The 21814-nt window shown below is 40.5% G+C and overlaps 1 protein-coding gene across 3 annotated transcripts in view; it reads right to left on the bottom strand.

The window, feature by feature from the left end:
• Positions 1 to 21814, bottom strand: part of HDAC11 (Histone deacetylase 11) — a 53795-nt gene that overhangs the window by 31372 nt on the left and 609 nt on the right. The window contains exons 2-5 of one of the 3 annotated variants that reach the window (XM_068374393.1): positions 13404 to 13521; positions 9129 to 9185; positions 8853 to 8991; positions 646 to 756 (exon numbers count right to left, since the gene is read on the bottom strand). In XM_068374393.1, the coding sequence (XP_068230494.1) occupies positions 646 to 756; positions 8853 to 8991; positions 9129 to 9185; positions 13404 to 13429 (333 nt within the window). In that variant the 5' untranslated portion in view covers positions 13430 to 13521. Of the gene's footprint in view, positions 1 to 645; positions 757 to 8852; positions 8992 to 9128; positions 9186 to 10689; positions 10784 to 13403; positions 13522 to 21814 lie in introns of those variants that run through there. The other 2 variants (XM_068374394.1, XM_068374395.1) reach the window with 2 other exon arrangements.

The raw sequence follows: 21814 nt of genomic DNA, 5'->3' as shown, positions 1-21814 counted from the left end.
GGTATTATTGGTATGATAAACTCAAAATTGCTCATTTAATGCAAAGTCAGCACTTCTGTTGTGAAAAACATTAACAAAAGACAATGCTTTGCCCAAAAATATCAAAGAGACTACTGTATATATCAAAATTTTAGGTTGCTCATTTGTTACTGAATCTATTGACAAAGTACACAATTGCCTCATTTCTTAATTGTTTAAACTGTTGTCATTTGAAGAACTTAACAGGGCCATTACTTTATTGCAAAAATGAGTGAACAAATAGTAAAATTCTCATATAGAAATCAATGTCTTAGTAAATAAAGCAACACAAAGCAATAGACTATTGCCATAAACCTCAAAATACATCAGATGAAAAGGAGGAAAATGATCAGGACAGCTGAAAGAAAAGACTGAATAATGCCTTATTCATAGTGTCAATGTGACCTCCCTTGAGTTATACTTTTGGAATTGAAGTGTGTACAAACTTTTCAAATATGACTGACTTCACCAAGAGTTCACAATGCCACATCCCAAAGATCCGTTATTCCTCCTTTTTTCTTCAAGAAAACAAACAAACCAGGACTTTAGTTACCATTTGATGACTACTTTAATAAATGCGTAAAGAATACAATACTAGGGTTGCAACAAACAGGATATTGTACACACCTTGAGGCTTTGCAAATAAGATGCTGTGTGGACTAGTCTTAAATCAGCCTCTGAAGCTTCATTGGGAGCAACCATTGTTGTTTCTTTTACTAACTGACGCTTTTTCAGGAGCTGAAAACAAAAATCAAGTTGATATATGGTACATTATTAGTTCTACAAACATCAGATAGTTACCTAGAAATAATCAACTGAAAGGTTCACAGCTGCCAAATTACACACACGCACACATAGCAAGGCACTTCCCCCATTTTGGGGGGCTAGCCGACATCAACAAATGAAACAAAAAAAAGGGACCTCTACTCTCTACGTTCCTCCCAGCCTAACAAGGGACTCAACCGAGTTCAGCTGGTACTGCTAGGGTGCCACAGCCCACCCTCCCCCGTTATTCACCACAGATGAAGCTTCATAATGCTGAATCCCCTACTGCTGCTACCTTCGCGGTCATCTAAGGCACCGGAGGAAGCAGCAGGGCCTACTGGAACTGTCACAATCGCTCGCCAAATTACAATTGTAAATTTAAAAAAAAAAAAGATGCAATACAAAGTTTGTAGCCACATTATTTCCCATAGAGAATTAATCAAATTTTAACCAAATAAAATGATATTTTAATTATAAAATAAATTTTTGAATATACTTACCCGGTGAATATATAATAGCTGCTGCTCCAGCGGCTCGACAGAAAACACACACAAAAACTCGCGAGCGATCGCTATGAAGGTTGCGGGTGTGCCCACCAGCGCCAACTATCGGCCAGATACCGCATATACATGTAAACAGACCCAATTTTTCTCATCCCGCTGGGTCTCTATCGGGGAGGAAGGGGGGGGCCTATAAATTATATATTCACCGGGTAAGTATATTCAAAAATTTATCTTATAATTAAAATATAATTTTTAAATATTTAACTTAGCCGGTGAATATATAATAGCTGATTCACACCCATGGTGGTGGGTAGAGACCAGAGTTAATTAAGTTTACAGCGTATATGCTTAGAGTTTTTGACAGTTATATCATAACAAAACCCAAATATATAAAGGTACCTGGTAAGGAAGTTGACTTAGACCATTACTCTGCCTTATTAGTCTGTCTTCCTCACGAAGCTCAGCGATCCTCTTAGGATGCTGAAAGACTCCCAGGAGCTGAAGTATTAAGGGCTGCAACCCATACAACAGGACCTCATCAAACCCCTAATCTGGGCGCTCTCAAGAAATGACTGACCACCCGCCAAATCAACCAGGATGCGAAAGGCTTCTTAGCCTTCCGTACAACCCAAAAAACAATATTAAAAACATTTCAAGAGAGATTAAAAAGGATACTGGAATTAGGGTAATGTAGTGGTAGAACCCTCACCCACTACTGCACTCGCTGCAACGAATGGACCCAGTGTGTAGCAGTCCTCGTAAAGAGTCTGGACATCTTTTAAGTAAAATGACGCGAACACTGACTTGCTTCTAGAAAAGTAGCGTCCATAATACTTTGCAGAGATTTAATTTTGCTTGAAGGCCACGGAGGTTGCTATAGCTCTAACTTCGTGCGTCTTAACCTTAAGCAAACATCGGTCTTTCTCAATCAAGTGAGAATGAGCTTCTCGTATTAAAAATCTGATAAAATATGACAAAGCATTCTTTGACATAGGCAATGATGGTTTCTTAACTGAGCACCATAATGCCTCAGATTTACCTCGTAATGACTTAGTACGAGCTAAATAGAACTTAAGAGCTCTAACTGGACATAATACTCTTTCCAGTTCGTTGCCTACGATCTCTGATAAGCAAGGAATATCAAAAGATTTAGGCCAAGGACGAGAAGGCAGTTCATTTTTGGCCAGGAAACCAAGTTGAAGTGAACAAGTAGCTTTTTCTGTAGAAAAGCCGATGTTCTTACTGAAGGCATGAAGTTCACTGACCCTTTTAGCCGAAGCCAAGCACACTAGGAAAAGTGTCTTGAGGGTGAGATCCTTCAGGGAGGCTGAATGTAATGGCTCAAACCTGTCTGACATGAGGAACCTTAGGACCACGTCTAAGTTCCATCCAGGAGTTGCCAAACAACGTTCCTTAGAGGTCTCGAAAGACTAGGAGATCTTGGAGATCTTTATTGTTGGAAAGATCTAAGCCTCTATGTCGAAAGACCGAAGCCAACATGCTCCTGTAGCCCTTAATCGTGGGAGCTGAAAGGGAGCGAACCTTTCTCAGATGTAAAAGAAAATCTGCGATTTGGGCTACAGAGGTACTGGATGAGGACACAGATGCTGACTTGCACCAGTCTCGAAAGACTTCCCACTTTGACTGGTATACTCTAATGGTAGAAGCTCTCCTCGCTCTTGCAGTCGCACTGGCTGCCTCCTTCGAAAAGCCTCGAGCTCTTGAGAGTCTTTCGATAGTCTGAAGGAAGTCAGACGAAGAGCGGGGAGGCTTTGATGGACACTCTTTACGTGGGGCTGACGTAACAGATCTACCCTTAGAGGAAGACTTCTTGGAAAGTCTACCAGCCATTGAAGTACCTCGGTGAACCACTCTCTCGCGGGCCAGAGGGTAGCGACCAACGTCAACCTTGTCCCTTCGTGAGAGGCGAACTTCTGCAGTACCTTGTTGACTATCTTGAATGGTGGGAATGCATATAAGTCCAGAAGAGACCAATCCAGTAGAAACGCGTCTATGTGGATTGCTTCTGTATCTAGGACTGGAGAGCAATAGATTGGTAACCTTTTGGTCAACGAGGAGGCAAAGAGGTCTATGGTGGGTTGACTCCAAGTAGCCCAAAGACTCTTGCCCACGTCCTTGTGGAGGGTCCATTCCGTGGGTATCACCTGACCCCTCCGACTGAGACAGTCTGCCAAGACGTTCAAGTCCCCCTGGATGAATCTCGTCATCAAGGAGATGCCTCGATTTCTTGACCATAAGAGAAGGTCCCTTGCGATCTCGAGCAGCGTGAAGGAGAGTGTGCCTCCTTGCTTGGAGATGTACGCCAAAGCTGTGGTGTTGTCTGAGTTGACCTCTACCACTTAGTTTCGAAGAAGCTTTCGAATATCATCAAGGCCAAGTGGACTGCTAATAGCTCCTTGCCGTTGATGTGCATGCTCTTCTGACTTGAGGTCCACAGACCCGAGCATTCCCGACCGTCCAGGGTCGCACCCCAACCCAAATCCGACGCGTCTGAGAACTACACGTGGTTTGGGTTCTTGACTGCTAGGGATAGTCCCTCTCTCAGACTGATATTGCTATCCCACCATTTCAGGCATGCCTTTACTGGTTCGGAGACTGGAAATGATACCGTCTCTAACGTCTTGTCCTAGTTCCAGTGAGAGGCTAGATGGAACCGGAGAGGCAGAAGGTGTAGTCTCCCTAGTGAGATAAACTGCTCCAGGGATGAGAGAGTCCCTAGGAGACTGTTCCAACTCCTGACTGAACAAACGTTTTCTTTTCAGCATTAGTTGGACTTCGAGCAGGGCTTGTTCTATTCGGTGGCAGACGGAAAAGCCCGAACAAACTGGACTGCGAATCTCCATCCCCAAATATAGAATAATCTGGGATGGGATCAGTTGGGACTTTTAGGTTGACCAAAAGTCCCAACTCCCTGGCCAGACTCAACGTCCAATGTAGATCCTGCAGACAGCGAAGACTAGACGATGCTCTGAGAGGCCAGTCGTCCAAGTACAGGGAGGCTCGGATCCCCGATAGTTGGAGGGATTTTGCCACATTCCTCATGAGCCTCGTAAACACGAGAGGAGCAGGACTGAGGCCAAAGCACAGGGCTCGAAACTGGTACCCCACATTCCTGTAAACAAACCTCAGAAACGGTTGGGAATCCGGGTGTATAGGAATGTGGAAGTATGCCTCCTGAAGGTCGAGAGAGACCATCCAGTCGCCTTCCATTAATGCTGTCAAGACAGCCTGGTAGACTTCATCGTGAAGTTTGTCTTGACAATGAACACATTGAGCGCACTTGCCTCTTACGTACTCCTGCAGTGAACGTGGCTGCCAGATCATTGGAGCCATCCCTGAGGGACTTGTTCCTGCAGAGAACGTGGCTGTCAGATCATTGGAGCCATCCCTGAAAGCCTTGTTTATGCATGACATAATCGTACAGCAAAACTTCAAACGCTCGAAAAAAAAAACTCCTAACAGGAGATGGTCTAGCTCTGAAGTCGACCATAAAATCTTGGAGCGTCTCATGGCCAGGCGCCAGGGAGAGTCTATGAGGTTTGAGAAGTCTATCTGGGCAGAGGCAGGAACTCCCAAGCCGAGAACTTCTCCCGTGTCATATCAGACTCTCGCTCTATAAGCCAGCTTAAAAGTAGGGAAAGCAAAGGCTGTCTCCCCCAAACTCCTCCTGGTGATAAACCAGTCGCCTAGCAAACGTAAAGCTCTCTTAGAAGAGCGAGAGAGCACTAGCTTATAAAACAACGGCTTCGAAGTAGCTAGGCCTAGTGTAAACTCTGACGTTTAGGCGAACGAGGAGCAGCAGTTAAAAAAAGATCCGGACAAAGATCCTTAAAAATCAGCATGATTTATTTAAAGTCCATAGAGGGCTGAGCAGCTTTAGGCTCCTCTCCATCTGACAGAGTCCTCAAGGGAATATCAGTAGGAGGGGGAACAGCAACTTCCTCATCTGAAATAACCTTGTCCGACAATAGCCGAGTCTCAAGCAAGGGAGAGACCTGCCGTGGTGGCAATGCTTGACAAGCAGAGTCCACACGCAAAGGAGCAACAGTAGCAGTCAAGGACGCTATGTCATATAACTGCTTAAAGGACTGACCAGCAACAACCAACAGGTGCGGGAGGACGCTTGACGTCAACTCGAGACTGCCTTGACTGCCTAGACTGAGCAGTCAAAACAACTCTTGACTGCGGTGCTTGACGCTCAACGTCAAAACAAGTCAACTTCGCTGGTTGGCGAACATCCTGAACGTCAACAAGAGCATGCGGCAGCGGCTGAACGTCCACAAGCGGCTGAAAGTCAACACTGGACTGCATCGAGTGAGGCTCTACAAAACGTGACTGACGTGACTTTGTAACGTCAACGTCAACAGGACAAGCAAAGGTTCGTTTGGGCGGCTGACGGCCAGGATCTCGATCAGCTAAGCGGCGAGGATCATCGTGAACCTGCTCAGCAGAATAGTCCTCCATAAGAGAGGCAAGCTTATTCTGCATGTCTTGCCGTACAACCCATTTAGGATCAACGGGAATGGTTGCGGTAAGAGACGAGGGTAACGTCTGTGACTGCAAAACCTTGCCTACAAACTCAAGCCAGTTGAAAATGAAAAACATGGAAGCAGTAGACCTAATTCCTTATGCACAAAAGATTACAGTACAAAAGAAAACATAAGCAGAAACAGAACTGTTTTTGATGGCAAAAAGAAAAATCTGTATTTGATATAGAAAAGAAAACCACCCTAAACAATGCAAAAGATTCTACTGTCCAAATATCACTGCTTTGGCTGTCATAGACTACAGGTGATTATGTATTAAGATCCAATATTCAACCAGACAAACTTAACAGCAGGCAATTAATTGATCTTACAGTAATTTCCCCACATAGAAAGAAAATTTATTTAAAGGGTGGGTTCTTAAGTACTGTACAATACAATTAACTTGGAGCATTAACTTGGTTGGTAGAAATTACTGTGTACAAATTGGAAACTCTTATTCACCTTATTAACCTTTAAACAGATGGGTACCCCAGGAGAGTGTACTTGGATCAATCTTATTCTGCATTTAAACTATTTGCAGATGATGCACAATTTTACTTCTCCTTAAGTGATATAGACGACACTACTGAGAAACTAAACCAAATCCTTGATAGTGTTAGAGAATGGATGACGATTAAACAGCTAAATCAAATGAAAACAAAACTGAGTTTATGGTAGTGGGAAAGAGAAACACTGAGAAGCTTGGGTGATATTAAAAAAAAACATTAATGGGGACTCAGTGCCGATATCTAGTAAAGTTCGTGATCTTGTCTCTCAATGCCCAAAATAAACAATAAAGTATAAACTGCTGGTTATCATCTAAAAAAATATTGCTTTTATAAAAAAAGTACCTGGATGAATGTTCCGTAAAGAAACTTGTGATAAACCAGAATTGACTACTGTAACTCCATCTACAACAATCTACCAAAACTACAACTTACAAAATTACAAAACATAATAAACAGAAGAGCAAGACTGATAAAAGGTGTCCCACCAAGAGAAAGGATCACTCCTAAACTAATTGATCTACTTGGCTGCGAATTAAAGCAAGAATTTAATTTTAAATATATACAATAACCCACCAAGTTATCAGAACCGGTTGTCCAAAATATCTAAGAGAATTGCTACATAGTGCAACCAACAAATCGTCCTGATACGAGAATAATTACAGATGATTTCAAACTATCAGAACCTAGATACATGTCTACTGTAGGCTCTAGAGCCTCTAAATATGCGGCCCTGAGACTATAATAATTAAAGATATAAAGACTTTCAAGAGAAAAATAAAGATGTTCTTATTCTGCGAGTGTTTTGACAGTGATGATCAAACAGTAAGCGAACAATACGCATTGTGAAATGTTGAATACTTTCGAACAAACATGATAAAACGGCTGTGGAGGTAGAGAGTAGGGTTCCCCTGCTGTACAGGACCAGATAAGCAGAACTTAAAGTAAAGCAAGCAAGCAAGTAGCTCAATGCTAGTGAGCTAGTCTACACAAGTATCAAGAATTTCCACAGCATTTCTGAAAAAAAAAAGTTAATTTGTTTACATTCTTTTTTGCACTCATTCAAAACAATTTTCATTACTGCCCACACAGGTCTGAATGACCATCGATGACCACATTCCTCCGAGAGGAGAAACCACAAGGGTTGCTCCAACAGAAACGTTAACACTGGGGAACACTGTCACAGGGGAAGGGGTAAGCACACTCACTGGGGCATTCAACAAAAAACATAGGGATAACCAGATCAGGGGTGACATGGGAAGACACCAGGCAACATGCACTTTCGGGCCAAGAGCCAAATTACCCCCAAGCTTACGGAAGGCATCCACTCGTGCCAGAGCATTTTCTGCTGGCACTGGCACAGATACTAAAGGGTGAGCCTTTGCAGTCCTTTTGGGGTTGGGGATCACAGGGGCCACCACTGGGGTCACACCTACTACACTCTGCATCACTGGTGTCATTGCAAGAGACACTAGCACTGGTGACACTGGGGTCCAGACAGCCTTTGCTACCAGCTCCTATAAGCTCACAAAGGGCCTACCTGCCAGACTTAACCTGGCCAAGCCTTTCGTGGGTCAAACTCTATACGGGCAATCTGCCCAGCAACAGAAGAATCTCCAGCCTTCGATGTGGAGCGGAGTTCACTATGAGAACTCAACACGACCAGAACTTTATAAACCTGCCTACATAGATCCGAGATCTCCTCGCTTTAGTAGCATACTCCTCAAAGACCATGCCAGAGGCATATGCACAGAAGCAGTAGTAACAGTAGTACTCAAGGAGGGGGAGAAATAAGTCTTGTTCGTTGCCAAACAGACAATGGTGAAGGGTTAGTTCCCTTCTTTCCACTGTGCCACTACACAGGAGGCCACAATCCGTACATGGGGATGATTGCAAACAATCATGCCCCTACAAGACACACATATTGGATCTACAGCAATTTTAGCCATAAGTATCTTGCAGCATCATTCCTTTCCCAGGCAAGGAAGAATCTCTTGCTTATGAAGAATCACAAGCAGTAGCCAACATTCACTTTCTGCAAAGAAAAGGATCAAAGCCTTCAGTAAGGGCACAACCAAACTTCAAAACTTGTTGTGGTCTAAGACAAAAGTGATGAACTTTTGACAGTTAGGGGAGAGGGGTACTCACCCGCACTCACCACCTGTCATTGGCTACCTCATTCATGAAATAAACGGGTGTTCTTGCTCCTATTTTAAAGGACAAAAAGTTTGTATAAAAGTAGAAAAAACTTTGATTTTATTATCTCATTAGTATTAAAAGTTAAAAAATAATAGTGATTCTAAAAAGACAGTTTTGAACATTCATTCAAATAATTCAAAACCTGTAGTTAGAAATATTTAAAAACTATGTAATTTCTTTAGACTACAACAGAATAGTGGCCAAAGAAGCAAAGTAACCAAGATAATAGAATGACTAGCTGTATTGTATAGTAAATATGCAAGATAAATTATGTGGGAAAATAGGTTAAAAAAAAAAAACAAGCAGCACTTTACCTTTACAACGTTACCCCATTTTCCTGCATCAAAAGGATGTAGCTTTTCCATGCCACAAAGGCGGATGTTGTACTCATCTCTATACACAATTGGAATTTGATCAGATCCTATATCGAAGTACAATTTGCTTTCACCAGCCCTAAAAGAAAAGGAAGGGGAAATGGAAAACTTTATTTGAATGTTGCTTCAAGTAATTAAAACTAGGAATTATATCATTATATTATTACATTCAAGTCACCAAATTTTTGCAACACCTATTTTATACATAAACCTTACATTTTTCTTGGCATGGCATCATTTTCTGTTGATTCTTCTGGGCAGACAGACGCCATTCTGAAGAAAAGAAAAAATTTTTAAATCAATATTAATAAATTACCAATTGATGCGAGTAGATTCTATAAACCAAACTGAAATATGTTAAGAATAAAAAATGTGAAGCTGACCTTCTTTCCAAATAAGTGTGTGTATATAATCTCACTGGGAGATCCGTAGAAGACAATGAACTCTACTAATAATTTCTACCACTATAAATTCACCAGATCTGTCAATGACAATTGGATGTTAAAGCAATGAACTACAGGTTGATGATCCTTTTAAACTAAACAAATCCCTGATTATGTTAAGATTCATGAAGGTCCACAAAAGCACTATCCAGCCATATGATGTCTTCAAATATACAGTTTGCCTCCATTATTACGTACAACATATGACATTAACATGCCAATTAAATTACTTGGTATAAAAGAAAAAGTACTAATACAGTAGCTATCATTAACTCTCATCCTGTGTAGTTTTTTCCCCCCAACCAAACCTCTTTAGTTGATAAAGATAAGGCTAAGGAAGAGCATACAGTACGTCCATCATTAAGGCTGAAAGATAAGTAATAGGTCCTCGAGTTACGAACAATATCTGTTCTTAAGATGCGTCGTAAGTTGGATTTTATGTACATAACATACAGTACATATAGGCATACATACTATATATGTGTAATATACTTAACAAAAAGGAGAAAACAATCTCTTACCATTCATGAATTACTGTAACTTATACTATACAGTACATGACTATGTTGACGATGTCAGTTCCTGGTTGTTTGGTGAGGTTTTTTCAATAATAGAGTTTTTCATAATTTTAACTTGTTTCCCATGTGGCAAATTGTTTTAAATTATTAAAAAGTAATAGAGGAAAACAATAGCCTTGCATAATTTGGAAGTTTATGGAGAATGTCGTCTTGTAAACAAATACTGTACCAAATACTATTCATGATTTTTCTTTAAAAGGAAATTAATAAAGTTTAATACTACAAAAGCACTTCGAGAGTGCAGACCTCTGCCACAGCAGCTTATTTTTTCAAAACCAGCTTGCCATTACCAGAATCAATTTAGACTGTAGGTGTATTTGATATCTGTGTGACAACCATGTGCAAACTTAGGGTTAAGGTTAGGGTTAATTTGGTTGACTTTTTGTTTGACCTTGACCTAGGACTTTCAAAATTCAATCACTCCTATGTCTCATAATAATAATCCCTGAAAGTGACACTATGAGTAAAATTGTGGCCAGAAAGTTGTTCACAAACAAATGAACAAACAGGCAAATATGAGAAAACATAAACTCCTCTCAACTTTGTTGGCAGAGGTAATCAAATCTAAATAAAAAGAAATTGAGAGAGAAAAAGTTTGAATACTTGGAAAATTTTACCACAGCCACTGAGAGACACCTACTTTCTTTCAAGGCAATATAACAGAAGTACAATACTGTAAAGTATAAAACTGAAACAATCATAAACAAAAGTAATAATTTCTTAAAAAATTACTTAAATAAACTATGAAATACTTACATGCTCAAGTACAGTAAACTAAGAGTCTTAGCTGTGATATCTTTATGCAAAATAAACAAATGACAGACTGCCTTCCAGAGCTGAGTGAACACAAGCAAAAAGTGCTTGTTAAGTAATCAAGAGCATTAGTTTGTGTTGGTTGTTGGATGCTTAATAACCAGCACTTTTTATAAAGCCATAGTTAAGTGGTCTTTGAATAGTTGAAAAGAATGTCCTAAGAACTGTCCAATTTAATAAAGTGATTATCCATCTACATATACTAGATAATTATTCAAGTAGATACTGTGTATATTTTAGATAAAAACAACTTTCTGTAATCATTACAATCATTCTAAGAATAAAATATTTTATACAAAGGCATCTCATAAGGCTTAAGAGGAGAATATAGTAGTATCTACAAAACACTGTATTAGATAAATACAGTACTACTGTAATATAACAAAGTTCTCTACGGTGCAATATTACTGAAATCCTCTAGTTTTATGTATATTTTAAGTATTTTACTGATGAATATGCGGTTGACAATTTAAAAGACTTTTTACTCTTCTTAGCTGCAGTATAGTAATAGACCTGAGAGCACACACACACACACACACACACACACACACACACACACACACACACACACACACACACATATATATATATATATATATATATATATATATATATATATATATATATATATACATATATACAGTACAGTATATAAACTGTATATATATGGATGTATTTCAACTAAGCATATCCTTATGTTTCTCCTACTTCCAAAGACAAAAAAGTTAAAAAAATCTTCACACAACTGAACAGTTAATATATAGTTAATTTCTAAGAATCCATAACTAATAAAAGCATTGATTCCATATGAAATCATAATCATTGCTTTTAGTGATAAAACTACTTCAATGTAGCTATTCTAATCTTATTCTAAATGTAATTTTCACATTTTAGATCTCAAAACATTTTGAGAAGTTAAAAATGTTTGTTACAGAGTAATAGCAAATTAATAAATCTACAATTACCTGGAATTAAAATACCATTCTATGAAATTGTGATTAAGCTCATAAACACATGCAGACACCCATGGAATGACTGGAGTAGACAGAGTATTTCAAAAACCTTAATCCATACTCGACTGAATTTAGCATATGACTGAGCATAAAACATTACATATTGTTGATTGAATCCTTGCTACAATGGTTCTACCTTCCCACAACGATTTTGTCTAAATTTATTGTAAGAAAATAAAACCCTACCAGCATCTATAATACTGTAAATAAAATATAACTAACTTTTTTAAAATTCCTCAGCTTTTCGCTTATTTCAATTCTTATATTGCATTATATTTCAATCATTGGTATTATTACCCAGTAAAGCATCCAGACTGAAGGTCCCAAATTTTTGGTTGAATAAATGAACTTATTTTTCCCTTTGGTTGTAAACATTACCCAAGATAAACACACAATTGCAAATTCCTCTAACAAGATTGTCTTCAATAAGTTCATCTTTTAGGTTGGTATGAATATTTGTCTCTGTTAATCCTATAGGTCTGTTTCTCATCTACACAAATTACAATCAGTAGTTCCTTTTCTAATGAAGGATCCAAAGGATCTCTCCTAATAGATATATATCAATATTTCTATATATATGAAAATCTAGACATACAATCATCAAAAATATTAGTTTCTTTTATAACTAATGTGTCAGCAACCTCTTCGATGTCTCACAGGAGTATATAATACAGGAGAACGGGTGTAAGAAATTAGTTAGCAGCTAGAGTGGATAAGAATGTGTTGAGGTGGTTTGGCCATGTTGAGAAAATGGAAAATGGCTATCTGCTAAAGAAGGTGATAAATGCAAGAGTTGATGGGAGAAGTACAAGAGGAAGGCCAAGGTTTGGGTGGATGGATGGAGTGAAAAAAGCTCTGGGCGATAGGAGGATAGATATGAGAGGCAAGAGAGCGTGCTAGAAACAGGAATGAATGGCGAGCAATTGTGACGCAGTTCCGATAGGCCCTGCTATTTCCTCCGGTCGCCTTAGATGACCGCGGAGGTAGCAGCAGTAGGGGATTCAGCGTTATGAAGCTTCATCTGTGGTGGATAACGGGGGAGGGTGGGCTGTGGCACCCTAGCAGTACCAGCCAAACTCGGTTGAGTCACTCGTCAGGCTGGGAGGAGCGTAGAGAGGAAAGGTACTCTTTTTTTTCATTTGTTTGATGTCGGTTACCCCCGAAAATTGGGGCAAGTGCCTTGGTAAATGTATGTGTGTCAGCGACTAAAATTGAAAGAACCATTCACAGTACATATCTTCTCCAATAATTCTTGACACTGATGACCTGATTTTATAATAATATTTGCCAAAAACTGTTAGTACTGTACCTTAGATAACATGTATATTAATCCTATTAGTGTATCATAATTTTCTTGTATTCACTACTTGCCCTCAGAATAAGAAAACTGTATTCAAAATGGAGTTTTGAATAAACTACCTACCAACATTAAGGCACCTGTAAAACTGGAAGACCTGCACTTGTGTGGAACACATGCAATCTAAAGTACAGTATTCAACATCCAAAACCAGTCAGGGATGATAGTATTCTATCCCTTTCCTAATTTTGGATAAAATAAATCAGAAAAAATAAAGTAATAATTTTCATATTCCCAAAAAAATAGAGCCAATAAACATTCAATAACAAATCAATCAATGTACTCACTCATTTAACGATGAACACTCAGCCATGGCAGAGTACTATACTTAAATCTTTCTTGTTGCATCATCTAAGGAATCCCAGATTCTCCCCCCAATGCATATCAATAGTGAAAACAAACATGCTGCAAAATATACAAAAGAAATTTTACTATGAGAAATTAAGTAACGTAATTAAGAAGATTGTTGGATATTTAAAGAAACGTGTATAAAAATAATTGAACAAACTGTCATAAAGAAAATGGAAACTATAAAAAGCTTCAAGTTTTCATGACACTGTTTCCTTCCTATACCCTTCACAATAGTAATTAAATGGAATTGCAAACAAGAAAAAAATTCCTAAAACAATTTAATTGTATACAGTATATATGTGTTTGTGCACCTTCAACAATTCTAAATATGACCTATTACCATCCTCAGCTGGAATTAGGTCCAGATTTGCATAATGAAACTATAGTCCATTTCTTTTAGCGATGCATATTTGCACCGACTCGCAGCGGTGCCCTTTTAGCTCAGAAAAGTTTTGTGATCGCTGATTGGTTGGAATTATCTCGTCCAACCAATCAGAGATCCGGAAACTTTTCCGAGCTAAAAGGGCACCGCTGCGAGTCGGTGCAAATATGCATCGCTAAAAGAAATGGACTATAGTATGATTTTTAACTGTAGATGAAGTAAAGGTAGGCAGCTACTTAACATTCATCAAGAGATGATCCCCTCTACTAATAAATAGCTTCGTTACCAAAATATGAATTACCTAAACTACATATAATTTTTTTTAAGATAAACATATGAATGCTTTAATCCAAATTTACAAAACTGAAGTTATGGCGTATGTGGAATATGTTTACCTGAACTATAATGCTAAAGGAAAAAATAAGGTAGGTTCCATGTCAGTTATGGCATAACGTGCAAGATTAGGATGAAGTGAATTTCTCTTTTTCCTATGACTTATGGTTCTCTAGGTAAGGTTAAGTGGAGAGTTCCAAGGTTGGATGAAGCCCCACGTCAGGTTAGAACCCCGCAAACAGGGTTAGGTTAGGTTAGGTTACCTTAGTTAAAGTATAGGCCCAGCATACTAGGTCAAGTCGGAATGGATTTCTATAATTATCCTTGCTACATTTCTGGTTCTTGTATTTGCATAATCATTTGCCAACTGATGCCACACATGAACCATGTTTTTCTACAACTGATTATGATGTGGATTATGCATATACGTAATTCCTTTTAGGGTTTCCCTCGAAACAAAAAACAGTTCCCCATTGGTTTTTCCCATAATCATGTTATTTTCATTAGTAAAATAAATTTTTGAATATACTTACCCGATAATCATGTAGCTGTCAACTCCGTTGCCCGACAGAATTCTACGGAAGGGATACGCCAGCGATCGCTATACAAGAGGGGGGTGTACTCACAAGCGCCACCTGTGGCCAGGTACTGCAGTACTTCTTGTTGACACCACCTCAATTTTTCCTCGGTCCACTGGTTCTATGGGGAGGAAGGGTGGGTCAATTAAATCATGATTATCGGGTAAGTATATTCAAAAATTTATTTTACTAATGAAAATAACATTTTTCAATATTAATCTTACCCGATAATCATGTAGCTGATTCACACCCAGGGAGGTGGGTGAAAACCAGTGTACATGTATATCAAGAAGCTAAGTATCCCGTATTTCATATTATCAGTTATTCAAAATAACAATGAAATTATAAGTACCTGGTAAGGAAGTCGACTTGAGCCATTACTCTGCCTTAAATAAGTTCGTCTTCCTTACTGAGCGCAGCGTTCCACTTAGGAGGCTGAACAACTCTAAGGTGCTGAAGTATCAAGTGCTGCAACCCATACTAAAGGACCTCATCACAACCTTTAACCTCGGCGCTTCTCAAGAAAGAATTGACCACCCGCCAAATCAACAAGGATGTGGAAGGCTTCTTAGCCGACCGTACAACCCATAAAAAGTATTCAAGAGAAAGGTTAAAAGGTTATGGGATTATGGGAATGTAGTGGCTGAGCCCCCGCCTACTACTGCATTCGTTGCTACGAATGGTCCCAGGGTGTAGCAGTACTCGTAAAGAGACTGGACATCTTTGAGATAGAATGATGCGAACACTGACTTGCTTCTCCAATAGGTTGCATCCATAACACTCTGCAGAGAACGGTTCTGTTTGAAGGCCACTGAAGTAGCCACAGCTCTCACTTCATGTGTCCTTACCTTCAGCAAAGCAAGGTCTTCTTCCTTCAGATGAGAATGTGCTTCCCTAATCAGAAGCCTGAATAGTAAGAAACTGAGTTCTTAGACCTTGGAAAAGAAGGCTTCTTGATAGCACACCATAAGGCTTCTGATTGTCCTCGTAAAGGTTAAGACCTTTATAGATAGTACCTAAGAGCTCTAACTGGGCAAAGTACTCTCTCCAGTTCATTCCCCACCAAGTTGGACAGGCTTGGGATCTCGAACGACTTAGGCCAAGGACGTGAAGGAAGCTCGTTTAGCAAAAACCGAGCTGCAAGGAACATGTAGCCGTTTCAGATGTGAAAACTATGATCCTGCTGAAGGCGTGGATCTCACTTACTCTTTTAGCTGTTGTCAAGCACACGAGGAAAAGAGTTTTTAATGTGAGGTCCTAAAAAGAGGCTGATTGGAGAGGTTCAAATCTTGATGACATAAGGAACCTTAGGACCACGTCTAGATTCCAGCCTGGAGTGGACAACCGACGTTCCTTTGAGGTCTCAAAAGACCTAGGGAGGTCCTGTAGATCTTTGTTGGTGGAAAGATCCAAGCCTCTGTGGCGGAAAACCGCTGCCAACATACTTCTGTAACGCTTGATCGTAGGAGCTGAAAGGGATCTTACTTTCCTTAGATATAACAGGAAGTCAGCAATCTGGGTTACAGTGGAACTGGTTGAGGAAACTGCATTGGTCTTGTACCAGCTACGAAAGACTTCCCCTTGAGACTGATAGATTCTGAGAGTGGATGTTCTCCTTGCTTTGGCAATCGTTCTGGCTGCCTCCTTCGAAAAGCCCCTAGCTCTTGAGAGTCTTTCGAAAGTCTGAAGGCAGTCAGACGAAGAGCGTGGAGGATTGGGTGTACCTTCTTTACGTGAGGTAGACTTAGAAGGTTCACTCCTAGAGGAAGAGTCCTGGGAATGTCGACCAGCCATTGCAGTACCTCTAAGAACCATTCTCTCGCGGGCCAGAGCGGAGCCAACCAACGTCAGCCGTGTCCCTTTGCGAGAGGAGAACTTCTGAAGTACCCTGTTGACAATCTTGACAATTTTTATTTGGGAAATCTTTCAGTTTTTTTCCTTTAACAATAATATGTTTTAACGATATATATGATTGGGCTCTTCTCTCAGGTTCTAAGTCAAGAGAGAGAGAGAGAGAGAGATAGAGACGGAGGGAGAGAGAGGAGGATAAACGTTTCGTTCAAGCGAGTAACGTTGTTATCGTTTTTGCTCTTCACGTGCCAGCCCGTGTCTGATGCGTCCGAGAGGAGACGGCGGTCGGGTTTCTGAACAGCCAAAGGTAGACTTCCTTGAGAAGAAAGCTGTTCTTACACCACGCGAGAGTAGACCTCCTCTCTTCGGAAACAGGAACTGAGACCGTCTCTAGCGTCATGTCCTTTATCCAGTGAGCAGCTAGATGATACTGAAGGGGGCGGAGGTGGAGTCTCCCTAACACGATGAACAGGGCCAGCGATGAAAGTGTCCCTGTTAGACTCATCCACTACCTGACCTAGCATCGGTTCCTTCTCAGCATGCTCTGGATGCATTCTAGGGCTTGGAAGATCCTTGGGGCCGACGGAAAAGCCCGAAAAGCTCGACTCTGAAGATCCATACCCGGGTAGACAATGGTCTGGGATGGGACGAGCTGGGACTCCTCAAAATTGACCAGGAGGCCCAGTTCCTTGGTCAGATCCATAGTCCATCTGAGAATCTCCAGACAGCGACGACTTGTGGGAGCTCTTAAAAGCCAGTCGTCTGACGGAGCCGGACACAAGATCATGGTACTGCTGCACAGTCTGTGAACTGTCAACCATGGGGAAGCGAGGAAGTACAGTGACAACCCGAAACTGTCTAGACTGTCTGGGTCGTACAGACAACTCCTTATCGGGTTGCTGAGGTTGCCGCACTGCGTCACAACAAGTCACTTCTGCTGGTTGTTGAACGTCTTCCCAGTGACACACTGACTCCGTAAACAAAAAATCCTCTAACAAGGACTAAGCTTGGACTGCATGTCTTGCAACACAGCTCAAGGTCTATGGGAGCAGGTGTGGTAACAGACGGGGTTAGCGACTGAAGTGGAACCATTACCTTCCCTGGAAGCATGTTATGCTTAAATAAAAGTCCATAGGAGGCTACGCAGCTAAAGGCTCCTCTCCAAATGACAGAGTCCTCAAGGGAATATCAGAAGGAGGGAGAAAAGCACTTTCTCATCTACAGGGACCATATCCGAGAAAAGCTAAGTTCTCTCAGTGAGGGTTTCACTGGTGCAAAAGCAGCAGACTAGAAGGCAACGTTATGAAACTGCTTGACAGTCTAGTGAGTTGGCAACAACCAAAGATGTGTGACTGAGAAGCATGCGGTAAGGTATGCAGAGCATGTTGTATGCAGAGCATGCTGTATGCAGAGCATGCTGTATGCAGAGCATGCTGTATGTAGAGCATGCTGTAAGGTAAGCAGAGCGTGTTGCATGGCGTGTAACATTTCTCAGAAATTCCATGACCAGTGCTAGAGCGAGTAATATCGCATTACCGTTCATTGAAAGTGCACGTGCCGAGGGAATTGATTTAGACTGTTTTGTTGATGAATTTGATAGCCGGCATGATAATTGTAGAATTAAGCTACACTAAATGTACTATAATCTACTTCACCTCAGGAAAGGGAAACTCGCCCTGTTGGCAACACTGCATTACTTCATGCATGCTTGCATGGGGTTTAATATCAACATAATATTACCTTACATTCATAACTCATGATTCATTTTTGTTTAGAAGATATTTTTGACATATTTTGCGATTTGTTAAAAATATATTGCAAGGAATACATATATATTTTTATATAAGTAATACAAATAACCTCCATTATCATAATGTTTGTGTAGGCATACATGTATATGATTACAAATGCAAGTTATGAAAGTAATGAGGTGTTATTATTGTCATTTGTTATTCCCAAGTTGAATGGGAAGAAGCTCAAGTTGAGGAAAAAATGGCAGATGCATGCGTTGAGGTGGCTGACTCATAGCATGAGGTTGCTGCCTTAAGAGTTGCGCTTGCTGTAAGGGCTGCGGATGCGCAGTAGCAGGTTCCTGAGGAACGAGTTAAGGTTCCTGAGGTGTGAGCTGCGAGAGTTGAGGTAGCGGCTGCGCAGAACGCAGTTCTTGTCTCGCGAGTTGAGGTTCCTGAGGTGCTAGCCTAAGGTGGTCGCTGCAGCGAGTGCTGAGGTGGCTGCCTCATTGATGGAAGAGGTTGTCGTACCTCAAGAGATTGTTGCCTCGCTGGTGGAACCGCAAGCGGAAGCGGAGGAAGTAAGGCATAAGACTCCTGCTCCCATTGCTGAGGTTGCCTTAAGGAAGGTTAAGGTTGCTGCACAACGCTGGTAACTGGCAACTCAGAACGCGGTAAGGTAGCCTGAGGAACCTCAACTTCGTACGCCTGGCAGACTGGACTGCGGAGGCGGAGCTCTCGCAGGAGGAAGCGGAGGTTGCTGCACACCGCTGGTAACCTCAGCCTGAAACTCACGCATTAAGACCGCAAGCTGCGACTGCATGGACTGCAGCAAAGTCGTCTTGGGATCAACAGACGATAAGGTCTGTTAAGGCAAAGCCTTAATAGAAGATGAGGTCTGTAGAGGCATCGCCTTACCTCTCTTAGGAGGTGTGCAGTCACCTGATGACTGAGGAGAGTCAGAGCTAACCCAATGACTGCATCCGGGTTGTTGAACTCTAACTTCGTACGTCTAGCATAGGTCTGGACTTTACGTTTAAGAGGTCTTGAGACCTGAGACCAGCGTTTTCTCCCCGAAATTTCTTCTGCAGACGAGCAAAATAAGGGCTCAATCGTCTGCGGGTGGGAGTGACGGTCTCTGTAAGACACGCCCGCAACCACCGAGGATACTTCTGTGCGCCGATCAAGGCCTGCCGAACCCTTTTGCCCTTCGACATTGCTTCTCCCCTGGGCTTGGGAGCTTGCAAGAGGTCCCGGACTGGGAGGACGACTGGCACGCACAGAAGTACCCTCACGCACAACACTGACACACTTTGCGCTAATCACTTATCACTTTTGATTTTCTGTTTGCACTTATTTCACTGAACACGAAACTTTAAGTGGTTTGTACCTGAAACACGCAATTCTATCCTTTCTCAAAAGTTAGTAATTGCGAAAACAGAATTACAATGTAACAGAAAAATCTAATGAAAGATAAATAATTCAGTGGCTGGAAAGAGACTAAACACTAGATCAAATAAACTACGTTTAAAATCTCTCACCGCATAAAGCTTGAGAACAAGAAAAAACTCTAGAAACGTTTACCTTCTTCCCCTAAAGAGACTAGGGAGAAGAGCAAAAACGATAACAACGTTACTCGCTTGAACGAAACGTTTATCCTCCTCTTTCTCCCTCCGTCTCTATCTCTCTCTCTCTCTCTCTCTCTCTCTCTCTCTCTCTCTCTCTCTCTCTCTCTCTCTCTCTCTCTCTCTCTTGACTTAGAACCTGAGAGAAGAGCCCAATCATATATATCGTTAAAACATATTGTTAAAGGAAAAAACTGAAATATTTCCCAATTTATTAGAATTAAAACCATTAAGTTAAGAAAGAATGAACAAAACGCTAGACACGGTTACTCTTACTGCAACGTGACACCGTGAAAATTCTCTCTCTATCGTGACGATAGAGCGCAAGTTGAACGTTCTGAACGTCAACAACTGCAGAGACAAAACAAAACGTTAGTTCAACTTTGAAAACAGTACGAGACTATCAAAGAAATTCTTTCAAAAACATTAAAATAGCAAAATAAGTTAACAGGTAAAACCGAAATGACGGGCTCAATGTTAATTAACTTCGGTACCAAGAAAAGACCGCCTACTATTAGGAAAGGTCGAATATAAACAAATATAAAAATTAATTTTAATAAGTTTATAATAAAAGGAAGTTAATCGAAGAGGCCTATAAAAGGCGGAGAGATATAAAATAAATCTATAACTTTTGTTAAGCAAAATTAAGAAAGAGAGTCTATACTCTCTTAGACACCAACACTTCCGTCTAAGGGAAGGGTCGGCCATTTAAAGGTGAAAGAGAGTTCATACTCTCTTCGTCACCATAATTAATCAAATTAATTCCAAAAGCTAACTAAGCTAATATAGAAGTTTCCAGTATAGCGAATAGCTGCAAATTTTAGAGAAATACTTCACCAAACCGTGAACAATACTCCAAAATCATAAGCGTATCCAAGAACGTCTTGCCGGAAGCACGACAGAGGAAAAAGTGAGGTGGCGTCAACAACAAGTACTGTAGTACCTGGCCACAGGTGGCGCTTGTGAGTACACCCCCTTCTAGTATAGTGATAGCTGGCGTATCCCTCCCGTAGAATTCTGTCGGGCAACGGAGTTGACAGCTACATGATTATCGGGTAAGTTTAATATTGAAAAATCATTTTTTTAAACCAACAATGGTGCATGTGCAAAATTGTTCAAAAAATTGATAAAAATCTATAAAACATCAGATAACTAGTTAAGAAAATATAATAGTTAATATACATATAAAAAATTAAAGAATCATACTAATTCCCAACTTTGATTAAAACAAGCTAGCCTATTTACTGGGTTAGCAAGATGGAACCATAAAGGTTATCAGTTGGACCTTAGTTAAACCACATAGGCTATAATTCAAAGATAAACCAGGTTACTCAAATACAGTATCAATATAAGTTAGCCTGGCTTAATAACTCAGGTTAGGCTACCATGGAGAGGAGAAATCTGTATTGAATTGAATACTCTATTTTATTTATAGTGTCAAACTGGTTACAACCACAACTATAAAATAGCTAGGTCCAACTCTCAGTAATATAAGTTAAGATGGGACTCAAACTAATATTCTCCCACTAATATCAAATTTACGGCTGCGACGGGGTGCAGCCCATAATCTTTAACACGCTCCGCCCACAAGAATCGTGATTACCTGACACTCAAGTGATCTTTGCTCCGATGTAGCTCGCTTCACTTGCAATTATACATCATCTCATAATTCCTCTTCTGGCAAGAGGTATGTGGATATACTCGGCATGCTATTTCTTAGGTCACTATTAAGGTATCGTAATTACCTATAATGTTTTATCATTATTAATACGTTTACATGTCAGGGGTTGTATGTATGATAGCGGCCACCTGTATGTATTATGTTTAACTTGGAATACGGCAGTGTAA

The sequence above is a fragment of the Palaemon carinicauda genome, chromosome 5 (assembly GCF_036898095.1).
Source record: "Palaemon carinicauda isolate YSFRI2023 chromosome 5, ASM3689809v2, whole genome shotgun sequence".
NCBI classification, from domain to species: domain Eukaryota; kingdom Metazoa; phylum Arthropoda; class Malacostraca; order Decapoda; family Palaemonidae; genus Palaemon; species Palaemon carinicauda.
Note: the sequence above shows the minus strand (reverse complement) of the source record. Positions and strands in the feature narration are given on the sequence as shown.